Below are 14,417 nucleotides of genomic sequence, written 5' to 3' on the forward strand. Positions count from 1 at the left end.
CTTGTCCACTCTCTTACACACCAGGGGCAGCAGGAGCATCCAACTCCAGGGGTCCCCTCTCTAAGAGGGCGGGGCAAACTCTCTGCCTTTTTTCTTTCTCTGTGCTCTCACTGCTTGGCCTGGGATGCAGATATAGGTGGATACCACTGCAAGAAGTAGTTAGCAGAGCAGCGCAATAAAGCCCCCATCTTCCAGCCAGAAGACCAAAACAGGGAGGCCCAGTGGCGGAGAGCACCCAGGAAATCGCAGGCACCTGAGGCCATTCAGGAACTGCTGGGCTCACCCCCGGGGCTGGCGGTGCCCTCTCTGACCTCCAGCCTTCCCATCAGGTTTTGAGCACTGAGCTACAGGATGGCCACCAGGTGGCACGGTGCACTGCAAAGGCTGTGACTACTGGATGGACCTTGAATCCACGGCCCACAAAAGGCTGGTTGGAACCCGCAGCCTGAACACTGCTGGTCAGCTGCATTCCCCACAGAACTTAAACAAGGCCCAGAGCCCCATTATACAACATGCAAAATGCCCAGGTCACCCTGCAGTTACTCGGCACACAAGGAAAGAGGAAATCTGGGTGGAGCAATCACTTTGGAGGATGGTTATCCAAGCTGGGGACCCCATTCCCCACACCAATCTCAAACCAATTCCAAACCAACTCAACACCCAGGGACTTACTTGTTTAAGCCTAAAAAGCTAATCTTCTTCTGTATAGTATAACTTTGGAGTAGAGAAGGCCTTAAATTAAGAGCACAAAAAAGGAAATGACAAAAGGAAAATATCAATAAACTAAATTATAAAACTTATGAACAACATCTATAAAGGTTAAAGGGCAAGAAGAGCACACACTCGACACCAAACGTCTGCAACTCACGACACAGGAGTGAACGAAGGGTCCCCTTACTACGTCACTAAGACATGAGCCAACAGAAATACGACTTTAACCTTTAAAAAGTGTATGTCTTAATGTGCTCTAATTAAAATACTTTAAAGATGACTAATAGTGGTAAAGAAAGTTAACATCATAGTTTCTCAAATATTAACTGCGTTTCAATAGCCAAAAAAAACCCCAATAATCCAGAACCTTTAATTCAGTAGCAAATGAATTAAAAACAGAAGGCTACCAGTCTCCTTACGATGAACCCCCCTCCGGCTGCAGCCTGGCGCCGCTGAGCCCCGCGCGCAGCGGCCCTGACACCACACGCCCACCGCCTGGCTCCGGAGCTCACCCTTCCAGATTCCAAAATGCTGTCTTTCCAGACTTTCATACGTTCCTTACTCATCCGAAAATTTTACAAACAGGTACATTATGAATGATATGGTCCTATTTCACCCTGAGTCTTATAAAAATGTCTACTATTCAGCTAAGAAGATGTGGCCTAAAAAACCACGATGGTGACCAAAAAGCAATTAACCTGACTGCTTCATAGTTTAATAACCTTCTCGTCTTCCACACAAAATAGCCTAAGCTGCAATTTACTAGAAACAATTCACTTATTCAACTTACTAAAATGTTTGATAAATAAAATCCAACATTAATCTGGTTATACCATGGTAAGCAGGAAGGATTAATACAAAAGTACGTCCTCACCTTGGTCTACAAATATTTACGTTCTCTGTCTACACGGTAGTAGGGGAACTGCTGTCATCAGAGAACGATATTCGGGTTCTATTTCAAGCTAACACTCTCAGGACATGGACAGAAAAAATAAAATTTACAGTATTACAAGTAGCACACCCTAAGCACTAGGAAAATTGGTTTACATAAGTATCATTAAAGGAAAATGTCCTAAATGTGAGCCAAGGTGGTCAGAAAAGTCCTGTGAAGGTCACACTTGAGCAACAGTCTCCATAGCAAGACAGGCGTTAAATAAGTCAAATTAAGGAGGGAGACAGCCTAGTCTGTCATCTTTAGATCTCTGCTCAAAGCGCATCCCTACCTAGAAAGGCTTTCCCTGGCCTCCACGTGGACCGGCAGTGGTCTGTGCATTCGTGCTGCCTTCCCACTAAAGACCAGCCCCGTGAGGGCAGACAGCAGATCTGTCCGGGTCCCTGCTGAGCCCAGTCCCTCACCAGCCCTGGCCCAGCCAAAACATCCGTGAGTGAATGAGAGCCAGCAGTTACAGCGGAGGACAGAGTGGAATCTAGCTGGAAAGGATCAGAAAACAGGGAGAAGAGAGAACAAAAACATTGACCAGTTTCTCTGTAAGTTTAACAGTAAAGAGAAATAAAACCAGAGTTCAAAGGAACAGGAGGGCCAAGGGAAAACTCATGCTTTCCCTCAGACAGAGTCAAAAATTAGTTGGTATTTAAACTGGGCCCTGAAAAAGAGAATTATAATGTGGGCACCTGGAAAAGAGAAATAAGCATCCCAGAAGGGAGTCAGTGTGACCAAAGCTGAATGTTCAGAGGGAGCCCAGCACGCGCAGGGCGGTCAGTCCAGGAAGAAAGGGCAGTGCCAGCCTGCACAGGGCTGGGACAGAAATCTGGTTCGTGCTCCATATCCAGAACATTTTTGATGTTCTATTACCATTTCATAGGCAGATTCATTGAAATTTTAGTAGGAAATCTGGTAGGACAGTCCTGTCACAATAAACTTAACTCCCTTCCTTTTCAGAGACTACATGTAACATAACGTGAAAACCTTCAAGTTGCAGATAATGAATCCTGACATCTGGCTCCTTCTAACGCACAAGGAACAGGAGCCACAGGATGACCGCACGTCATCTTGATCTGCGTGGCACGCAGGTCTTATGCAAACGAGGTCTAGTCTTCACAGTTCATTTGAAGGAAAAAGCAACAGAAGAAACAAATATTATAAAAGGAAAAGCCACCATGTAGTCATTTTACACAGAACCAGAGAGGAAAGAACCTGTCCACTCTCAAGCAAAAGACATACAAGAGAACTGAAAATCGGCACAATAAAGACCCTCACCCATCAGTACTCGCCCAAACCGTAAGTATCAGTTCCACGTTCAGCTCCAAAACAAACATGAAAATGATTTTCTATAATGAATTAGAAGATTTTGAACTTTATACATTCTTATGTATAAAGACCTTTTTTCCTGACCTTTATCTGTTATTGCCTTATCACCGTGTTTTTAGAGATTCTAAAGTATATTTTAAAGTTTTCTACTTAAACGTACATAATGTCCTCAGGCATTACAACTTCCTTAAATATACAAAATTAACTACTATTTAGAAAGAAAGAAGGTGTACAAAATGTAACATTTATTAAATATTTCACACATGACTGATATCAGCATTCTTTGCCTATTTTGTTCAACTGTGATGAGCTTTCTTAGAACATATATTTTGCCAATAGTCAAGTCTGATCTATTTTTCCTGCTTTCACTAGAGGGAACAGTGACCTGGCTTCTAAATGGCCTGAGAGTTAAGCTGAAGAATAAAAGCAACACGGTTATTTTTAGAGCTCTGCTCTCGGGCACAGAGACACAGCGCCGAGCCCGCGCCCCGCAGCCACGCACAGCGCAGCAGCACGTGGCAGCCTTCCCCGAAGCCGGGAGCGCATCTGCGCTGCTTCCCACAGCCCGTCTTCGTCCCTTCACCAAAGACACGTCCAAACGCATTTAGGACAGAATCCATAGCTGCCGGCATCTTTTCCAAGTAGACTGAGCTACATTCAAAAGGCAGACCATTATATAATTTGTAAAGATTAAATAGTAAGTTATTTTTGTCATTTCCTCTAGCTTACTTACAAGGTGAATTAATGAGCATTCTCTCCAAACGAAAACATCACAGCCTCATTCCTAACATAGAAAGTTATTTATTTCAAACAGAGTTTCAGTGGGTACAGGAGGCTCACTGCTTCAACAGAGGACGCATCCTGGAGGGTAACATATGCCCCGAGTGAAACACGGCTTCACCACCAGCTCAAGTTCACTCTGTGGCAACGTCACCGCATCGAATCCATCAGCTTCACAGGTAAGCCTTAAACCTTTTCTGCACAGAATGTAAGTTCAAAGTATGTTTGTAGATAGCACTTTCCTATATGCTAATACTGTAAAGCGTCCTAAGAACTTTTAATAGCAAGTATTAGTGTTACTTTCAGAAAACGTTCAGTCTGTAGATTATCTCTGTGTATTTCGTTTCTGCTTAGCTCCTACACTAAAGTATTTTCAAAGCCTGGTTTTTGGCAATGACCTAGTTAGAAATTAAAAGACTCTAATCCACTCTAATCTTATTTTGACCTGTGTATCTAACCAGTGAAAAATTCATGCACTTTTCTGGCAAATTTACTGTAAAGAAATAAGTATTTGATCATCAGAACCATAACATTTTATGCAAATAAACAAGTGAGAGTATTTCCATAGGCTAAAAATGCCACTTTTTGGCTGGATGAAATGGCCAAAATACGAATCCTACAGACCCAAGCACTATCCTGACTCAGATGTGGTGGCAAAGACTCTGCTTCGGGAACTAAAATGGCATCTAAAGGAGAGAGAGAGATTAACACAAGAGATCGAAAACGAGCAGAGAGTGAGGAAAACAGGTGGGGATTACACCTGGCTGAGAAACTACCAGAGTCCCCAGGCGGCCATCCCAGCTACTGAGCAAAGACAACTGGAAGTCCTCTGCTCACAAGTTCAGCCGCACCAAGCTGCAACTGTGCTCAGCAGGTGAGGGGCTGCATTCTCTCCCTGTCACCTGTGCCACTGCCAAGTCTAAGCTCCTCGCATATTTAGACTGGAAATTGTGTTCTACCATGTAAATGCTTTAGCCATGTGTGTCAAGTACCCAGCAACCAAAATCCCTAAAGATAGGCTGGACAAAAATATCTGCTGATATCCCACTGGCTAGGAAATGTTTTAAAGTCACAAAATTTCTTTATTAGAAACAAAATTTTAAAGCAATGTGCAGATTACTCAAAAAGTGGGTAACTACTATATGACTACATTATGTGAGCTGAATTTTGGAGATAAAGGGAAATGACAAGAGAAATTTTCTGAAGTCAATATTTATAACTGCTTTGCCCCTAGATTTCGAGAAGTTTTAGCAGAAAATGACGTACTGCCATGGGAAATCGTCTACATCTTCAAGCAAGTTCTGAAAGACTTCTTAAGTAGCACTGACAGAGGCAGTCAGCGAGAGGGCCTGGAACAGTCACGGAGCACAGACTGTCCTGTTCCTTCTGCGATCCCAGGTGAAAACGCCAGGAGTCCAGGCAAAGAGGAAATACCCACTATTTCCAGTTACGTGGACAGAACCACAAGGAACCGGCTCCCAGCATTCTCACACAGAGTATGGAACCTCCCACATTACTACCCGTCAAGTTAAATTACCGTAACCCAGGCAATCCTTATGACCAACTTAGTATCAGAACTCTTAGGGTCAAGGGTAAGAGGAAGTAATGTGACACCACGTTTGTCTCTGTTGCAAGCTCAGAAGTTAACATTCCTGTATGTAGCCTGTGTTTTAAATAGTGTTCCTTTTTTAACCATTCTAAAAATGCAATGTTTTCTTTGAACAGTATGCTTTTAACTAAAGTGCTTCCTAAATATTTTGAAAAAATGTTTGAAGTACTTTCTTATACCTCAAACATCTCACAGGAAGTAAGGCATTTTACTTTGAAATTTGAAATAAGAAATTTGTATGAAAGTTCAAAGCATGAAAAAAAAGAAAGTATAAAGTATGAAATTAGACAAATTACTTAGACATTAACTTTGACTTTTATTCTAGAAGCTGTGTACAGAATAAAATAAATGACTACTGTGAATCTTGTCTTCACACTTTGGCACTGAACCAGTCACTGCCTGTGGGGGAAGGGGTGACCGCAGTGAGGAAGGAAATATTGCATGCGGTTTGAAAACAAAGCAGTGCTTCATCCCCAAGCTCAGATTCACTCTTGATCACAACGTTAAGGGAAAGCATAAAAACCACAGCTCTATACTAAAAGGGTCAAAAGAAATGACTGGTCTGACAACATTAGTAACTGCTACTCTCAAAGAAAAGCAATCAATGCTGACCTATAATTTAAACTGATGTTATGTTCATTTAAAATAGCAAAATATTTCTTAGAAACAATGAGATGTACATATATGTAAATTTTTAAATGGAAAAAATAAAATAGCAAAATATTTAATATACAAAATTTAACCTCTCATAATTTCATCAAGGTAGGAAACTATTCATTAGATTTATTTTTAAGACAAAGACTTAGAATCTTAACCATTCTTAAAAGTCAGTCTAAGGAACCTAATATCCATAACTTTATATTTGGAGATTATTCCGGTGGGTTTTTTTTTTTTTCATCTAAAAGAAGAAAAAAAAAAAGTCCAAGGTGGGAACTAAATACACACTCTAGAGAAAACCCCCTTCGACTGCGCCCTTCCCTGCACTCTTGGCTGACCTCTGCATTATTCTGAAATGGCCTCAATTTGGTCTTCAGTCCTAACCATGTAGTAAATGTCGTCAACCTGACCAGGGTATAAAAAGACAAGGTAAACATAGCCTCATGTGGATTTAAAATAAAAAACACCTCTCGTTCCTGTCCCTTTCTGTTCTGTTTTCATGACACAACAATCTCTGGCTCCTTTAATCACTGCGAGATTTCGTAGAGTGGAAACTATTTGTGGGAGAGAGAGAGGTTCCCCGGTGCACAAGCGCTTACTGTGCAGTGAATACAGAAAACAGCAAACAAGAGCTTCAATATTATGGCTTTAATGACGAGGACAGAATTTTTGTTTTAAACGGAACTTGGACTTTGTCTATGAAACCCAGCACTAGAACTGGCAGCCTCACCACGTATATCAGGAAATACACCAGGAAGAGGCCCCCAGCATTTCACTCTCCTTCCAAGGCACCTCAAACAGCCACTGAACAAAAGACAGGATTGAGTTCACAGCACTTTCAAGAAAGGGCCACCCTCCCTGTTCAGACAGAAAGTAGTTTTTTATTAACCCCTATCAAAAAGCTCACAGTGACTGAAGAAGCTGTAGACTGCTAGTCATCCCACTAGCCCAGGATGAAAACGAACCCCACCCCACTCTAAGTCACCCACGATGTAGTGAATCAATTCTATAACCAGACTTTAAAAGGGGGTGGAAAATACAGTGAGTTCTGGTGTTCTGAGTTTCTACCCCTCAGTTTTGCTTTTGGTAATAACCTAATAACCATGTTTCAAACCATGTATGTAATTTAAAACTACAGTTGTTTCTAGAAAATCTACAAATCAAATATAAGTTATAACATAAATAACTTCCTGAATGTTAACAGATTCACACTTTGACACACTGTGCTATTTATAGTACCTAAAATCAGCAAAGGAATGAGGGTTTAAAATATCAAGGGGGTGCAGACGGGGGAGAGGACTGCTGGGGGAGCTTCAGGTATGCTTTGTAAGTTAAAGCAGTCTTATCACAGTAGCCAAAATTTTACCCAGGGACTAGTGAGGAGTAAACACACTCATCCACGTAGAAGTGCTCTGATAGCCTGACATCAGGTAAGCTCTCAAAACGGGCCTTACCTACCAGCCTAACCCATTTAGTGACATCAAAGTCGTTCTTTTACACGCTAGGCACTGTGATAAGCACTCATTTAACACTCTCATTTAACCTTAAATTTGAAAGTAGGAGATGTTAGTCCATGTGACAGAAGAGCAAACAGCCTCCACCTATTGGAAGGCTTCGTCAACCTTGCAGAGTCAGTGAACGGCAGAGCTCGGACTCCCGTCAGCCCATCAGGCCCCCACACCACCTCCAGCCCCAGCTTACCCTCTGAGCTCCAACTACATACAGCCAACTGCCTACTCGACACCTCCTCTTAGATGCTCACAGGCAACTGAAAATCAACAAGCTCAAAACCAAAATCACAGAGCTGTGTTTCCTAAAAGGATTTTAAAAATTCAGGAAAGGATCAAAGCAATCAAAACAACATACACACAACTAAAAACATAACTCTCTAAACTCTTCAATTAGTGTTTTCTAGTCATTTGTCAGGAAATGACACCACCACCTACCCATCCAATTCTACAAGCCAGAAGCCTCAGAATCACTCTAGTCCCCCCGAGATGGTGGAGGAGCCAAAAACACATCACAAACAAACAAGAATTGGGGCAGATAAGTGCTTTAGAGGAGGAAGAAACATTAAAGGCGGTGAGAGAGCCTGGGCAAGAAGGCAGGAGAGGACTTCTGCAGCCATGGAGGTCACTGGAGACTTTCCCAAGGAGCAGACATTTGAACAGAGCCCCGAATGATGGAAGGAGTCAAGGGAAGAAACAGGGCAGGGGTGGGAAGAAGAGGGCAGGCCCTCCAGGCAGAAGAAAGGGTAGGTGTGGAAGCCCCGGAGTGGAAAGGAGTCTGTCTTCAAGACACAGAAAAATGCCAGCGTGTCCAGAGTGTGGTGAGAGCAGGCAGTGAGCCAGGTGCCAGACGGAGAGCCTGGAGGCCGCAAGACAGAGCTACGTCCGTCCTATACCAACAGCCGCCTGTCCCACAGAAAGTCACGCACATGCTCATCAAACCTTACGTGTGAATATTTGCTCAAGGATTTGTTCATCCAACAAATATTAACTGAGCATCTACCTCACACTAGGTATTCTTCTAGGTGCTAGAATAAATTACTGGGGGCAAAGACAGGAGCCAGGAGACCAAAAATGGAAGTCTTTTGCAATGATCCAGGCCACAGATGATGCTGGTTTCTTTAGACCAGGGTGATGACAGTGTACACAGTGAGACACCTTCTTATTCTGGAAATATTTTACAGTAAACTGCCAGGATATGCTGCTTTGTATTGGACTGACTGTGCACTTGTGTGTGTGTGCACACACACACAAACACACACCCTTTCCTTAGGGAAATCAGCTCTGGTCAGAGGAGTAAGGTAGATTTTAGAATTCATTATGCTGTACACCAGAAATTGACACAATATTTTAAACTGACTATACTTCAATAAAAAGTAAATAAATTTTCAGGGGGAGGGTACGGCTCAGTGGTAGATTATGTGCTTAGCATGCACAAGGTCCTGGGTTTGATCTCCAGCACCTCCATCAAAAATAAATAAATAAATAAACAAATCTAATTATCTCCCCTCAAAAAAAATTTAATTGTCTCAGTCCATAAAGGACTGGAAATTTTAGAAACTTGTCCTTAGCAGTTAAAAGGACATTTAAATCTATGCTTTTCATTTCTGACAAAGTCAATAATAACTTAATTCCAATAACACAGTGAGTTACTTAGAAGCGATACTGTTCTTCCCATTAAGTCTGGGGGGCGCCCATGGGATCATTCACCAGAGTAACCCAAGGAAACCAAGTGTGCAGAAGCGTGAGCAAAACAGCCAAGCTACAGCTCTACAAGGGTCTCTGTCCCCTCTCTGCCTCCAAGAAACAAGCTTACCAAAGATTCCAAGTCACACTTGACTCTTGAAACAACCCAAGAGACCCTGTCTCAGACTCTGAGCTTGCCCACTGGATCAGATGGAACCAATGAATAAGAGTAACTTTACAAAATCAAAAAACAAAACCACCCTCTCAACTGTAAAGGGTGTTGAGCCTGGGGGGAGGGGGCCAAGCAGTGATGCGGATACTCTGAGTCAGGGGTACTGCCACACTTGCCTGCTTTCAAGAGGAGATAGGTGTTTCTACTTAGCAGATTGAGGTCTCCTAAAAATACAGGCATCCTCTTGCCTTTTTAGATCCACTGAAATCACATGAACAGATTAACTGACAGCAGCCACGGCAAAGAACAAAGCAAGGAGGAGCATTAAAACTGGGCAAAGATCCAGCATTACTGCTCCTTGGTATTTACCCAAATGAGCTGAAATTTTTGACCCCACAAATACCTGTGCGGGAATGTTTGTAGCAGCTTTATTCGTAACTGCTAAAACTTGGAAGCCACCAAGATATCCTTCAGTAGGTGAACTGATAAACAATGTGGTACATCCAGACAATGGAATATTATTAAGCACTAAAAAAACCCCGAGCTATCAAGCCCTAAAAAGACATGGATGACCCTTAACAGCCTATGACTAAGTGAAAGAAACCGGTCTGAAAAGGTTTCATACCGTACAATTCTAACTATGAGGGATTCTGAAAAACACAAAACTATAGAGATAATAAAAACATCAGTGGTCGCCAGGCGGTCCGAGGTGGGGGTGAGGAGGAAGGATGGATGAAGAGGCAGAACACAGGATTTGGGGGCAGTGAAACTATTCTGTGTGATACTAACAGGTGGATACATGTCATTATACTTTGTCCAGACCTACAGACGACACACAGACTGCACAACACCAAGAGTGAACCTTCATCTTAACTGCGGACGTACGTTAATAATGTACCCGTGTTGGTTTGTCGCTGTACAAACAAACCACAGTAAAGCATGATGCTACTATAGTATAAGGGAACCTGTTCGGGGCGGAGGAGGTACACAGGACTTCACTTTCTGCTCTGTTTTTCTGTAACCTTAAACAGCTCTAAAAGTAAATAAGTAAATAAATAAAACCTATTTATGAAAAGGTTTTAAACTGAACCAAACTCTGGAGCGGCTCCACTTATGGAAGGGAGATGTTCACCTGGTCCAGGCCACGGAAGGGGGCTTGTTCGGTCGCCAGCTCACTCTGGACGGCCAGACATCACCAGAGCGGCGGAGACCAGGGACGTGGCCGTGAGCAGTGTGGGGCGGCCCAGGTTCCCGCCCCGCAGTCCCCCACCTGCGCTCGCCCCCGGCCCCTCCCCGTCCCCTCCCCGTCCCCCAGCCTCCCGCCTCCTACCTCCTGGGCACCATCGGCCGGGCCTGGGCCGGAGCCGGGGCCTCGGGGCCGACGCCGGGGGCCGCGTCCCTGCGCTGTGCCTCATCCCTGGCCGCGTCGGCCGGGAGGACGGGCGGCGAGCCCAGCAGCTCCACATCGGTCACGGTCTTGCCGATGGTGAACCAGTCGTTGATCTGGTCGAGGGTGAGCTTGCGCAGCATGCTCGCAACCCGGCGTCCGCGCCGCCTCAACCGCCGGTCAGAGCGGCGGGAACCGGCGACGGCGGGAACCCGGCGGCTACGGCGTGCCGTAGCCCCGCCCGACTCCAAACCCTCCAATCAGAGCGCGCCACGCGCCCCCACCGCCCCCACCTCGTGCCGCCGGCCCCACCCAGCTCCCGCGCTAGGCCTGCCGGGAGTGTTGTGCTCCAGCCCGCACCAGGTCCGAAGTCAGCGAAGTGAGCCCCTCGGAGTCTTGTGGAGCCCCTCAGCCGTCTGGGGGCAGGGCCCACATCCGCGGACCCGAGGGGTGCAAGAACGCGGCCTCCAGCCTCTCTCCTACCTCCGCGTTTGACGGTTGCTCCATCTGAGCCTTGGCGCTCCAGGCTGGCAAGGGACAGACATTTATGGAGCGCCTGCCGTGTGCCTCCCCGTGCAGGGTCGCGGTGACGGACCTCAGGGTGGGGAGGTGGAAAGCAAACCAGAGAAGGGATTTGCATTTATAATGTTAAGGTCAACAACTGCCAGGTAAATGGGGACACCTTGCACCCAGTTTGGGGGAAAGGGGCGAGGAAGGCTTCTTGGAGAAAATGACACCCAAACAGACACCTGCTGGAGAACCGGGAACAAGCCGGGTGAAGGAGGACTCGGAGAGAGGTCGCTGGGGGATGTAGTCTGTGAATGCAGGCCTGAAGGCAGGTGGCCCCGCTAGCTGAGTTGAGGACCTGGAAGAAGATCATTGGGCCCAGAACTTGACTAAACTGAGTTCATCATCTACCCTCCTCAGTCTGCCTCTCAGGGGCAGAAGTGGGTGGTGAGGGGTTCAGATTTTGAGGTCATCAGCAACTGAATAGTGGTTAAAACCCTGAGAGCAGCTGAAATGGTCCAAGCCAGAGCGAGTGAGTGGACAGAAACCAGGAAGCAACGTGAAAAAAGGGGCAGAGGAAAATCCAGCGAAGGTGTACAAGGAAGGAAGGCGACAGGGGAAATCGGAAGAGTGACATGACTGCCTGTCCACCATCAGACTGTCAGGGCCCAGTGCAGTGCCTGGCACAGTGTGGGCTGTCAGGAAAGGCCATGTGGCAGGCGCCAAGAGCGCAGCACTGACCAACAGTGTGAAGTCCAATCAGTTAAGGACTGGAAAATGCCCAAAGAGTGATGAATAAGAGGTCAGCTTGACAGCAGTGCAGACAGAAGTCAGACTAGGCTGGGTTGAGCTATTGGTTTTTTTTTTTTACCAAAAATGAGCCCAGCAGGGTACTGAGTTAGGAGTCCCAGATCCTAATATTGGCCCCACTGCTAACATATTATGACCTGTTTTTGACTTTTCCAAATACTGCAGACTTCAGAACTGCCCCTCACGCAGACATCTTTTGGCAGGGGAAAAGGGACATATTTTTCAATCCGTAAGAAAAATGTAATCAGAAAGTCACTGAAATTCTCAGTAAGACATTTGGGAATGACTGGGAAATTCAGCAACTCCATCCTCTTTGTGAGGCTAGCACATGTGCTAAATTCCACAGGGCACAATGAAAGCACTTCAAACTCCACCTCACTTCTGTGTTTCCTACGGTTCCCATGCTGACCTGCTTTGTCCATGTCATGGTGAATATATTTTCAAGTGGAAGTTGCTCTTTTTCTGAGGAGGGTGGCTTTCACACAATCATTTCCTGAGGGGCTTTTTGATCCTTTTGGGCTACCAGCTCCTTCAGCCCTCTTGAGTTTTGAGTTTTTAACTGCCACTGAAGGACACTGGCTTGACGTCTTCAGTTTTGAAATTTGTTCTCATTTCATTGCCACTTTCCAGACTAAGCACTGGTTAACGTGCCAGGAGTGTCATCACAGACTAAGTGTCTCTGAACCCCTCTATTTGGTTAGCGGTTCTTGGTGCTCTGTACTTGCTTAGTCCAGCTCACCTTGCATTCCAGTCCAAAGATCAGAGTTAGAAAGAGGCAACGTGACAGTTCTGGACAGGCATGTAGACGTCTAGGCCAGGGCATGTGGGAAGGCCTCTTGGGTCTTGGTGGAAGTTTTACATATTTGCATTCCCAGACCAGTTTGAGCTGCAGGCCTAAAGGGAAAACAGCTTAAAGCAATTACAAATGATGTTGAGGTGATCCCCAGCCATAGACACGAGCCCGCAGGGATGAGCCGGGACTGGCTGCTGGAGATTGATAAACAAAAAGTTCATACTGTACAGCACAGGGAACTATACTCAATATCTTGTAGTAACGTGGTTAAAAGGAATATGAAAACAAATTTATGTATGTTCCTATATGACTGAAGTAGGGTGCCATACGCCAGAAATTGACACAACATTGTAAAGTGGCTCTACTTCAATAAAAATACTTTAAAAAATAATTTTAGACATTCAGAAGAGTTGAACGTGTGTTTTCTAAGGCTATGTTGGATTAGCAACTAAAGCCATTAAAATTCTGTTGATCTAAAGTCAAGTTTGAAGTTCAAGTGATTTGTCTTGAAATAGCTTACAATGGTGCTCTTCCTTAAGTTTTTCCTCAGTGCTTGTTGTCCTCAACAGGTTCCTAACTTATTATTCAGTCTAAAAACATTCTTTTTCTAAGACAGTGCTTCTCAAACCTGGTCCTTGTCTCAGGATCTCTTTATGCTCTTAAATTTTTTAAAGATCCTAGAGAGCTTCTGTTTACATGGGTTCTATCTACTTTATTAGGGACTACAACTGAGAAATGTTTTATTTACATTTTTAATTCATTTAAAAATAACAATAATAAAACCATTTGATGTTAGGATGATGATGAAAAGTCACTATATTTACCAAAAAATTTTATGTGTGATAAAAGTGACACTTTAACATTTTCACAGTTCTTAATGTCTACCTGAAGGGAAGACAGCTGGATTCTCATATCTGTTTTTGTACTCATTCTTTTGTGACAGCACAAGTCACATAGCCTCTGGAAAACTCCACAATACACTTGTGAGAGAATTCTAGTGAAAAAGACATAACATCTCACCACTATTATGCAAATATCTTACTATTACTATGAAAATAGTTTTGACCCCCAGGGGCCTTGGAAACCCCCAGACCACACTTTGAGAATCACTACCCTAAAATGACAAGCTTTCCAAGTTTTGCACAGAGCTGTATTTGATCCTAAGCTTTTGTTCCTTTGAAGCAGGACCACGTTCACTGCTCTTCCTTTGTGCCTCCCCATCCTTCGATCTGAGCTCACCTTCTCCTAAATAATGAACATTGATTTTATTTTTTTAACTGCAGGTCCACTGGTGATTATTCCCTCATTCTTAGTTTGTCCAGAATGTCTTTTTGCCTTCTTTACTGAACATTAATTTCCTCACGCATGGAATTCTAGATTGGCAGTTACGTTAAGACATGAGTTCCACACATGACTTTCTTGCTGTATCAACTCTCATCTCTTTCGTTTGTGTTTCCAAATGTCTAATCTGTTGCTAGATCAATCCACTTTCTATTTGGTTCTTTTTCAAATAAAAAACATTCGTTTC

General features: G+C 44.3%; 1 protein-coding gene across 1 annotated transcript; it reads left to right on the plus strand.

The window, feature by feature from the left end:
- Positions 1–3,802: 3,802 nt before the first annotated feature.
- On the plus strand, positions 3,803–5,756 carry RD3L (RD3 like). Its single transcript, XM_010968831.3, has 3 exons — positions 3,803–3,939; positions 4,329–4,634; positions 4,995–5,756. The coding sequence occupies exons 2-3, from the start codon at positions 4,336–4,338 to the stop codon at positions 5,290–5,292; spliced, it is 597 nt and encodes a 198-aa protein (XP_010967133.1). The 5' UTR covers positions 3,803–3,939; positions 4,329–4,335; the 3' UTR covers positions 5,293–5,756.
- Positions 5,757–14,417: the final 8,661 nt, after the last annotated feature.

This window comes from Camelus bactrianus, chromosome 6 (assembly GCF_048773025.1).
Source record: "Camelus bactrianus isolate YW-2024 breed Bactrian camel chromosome 6, ASM4877302v1, whole genome shotgun sequence".
Lineage (NCBI taxonomy): Eukaryota > Metazoa > Chordata > Mammalia > Artiodactyla > Camelidae > Camelus > Camelus bactrianus.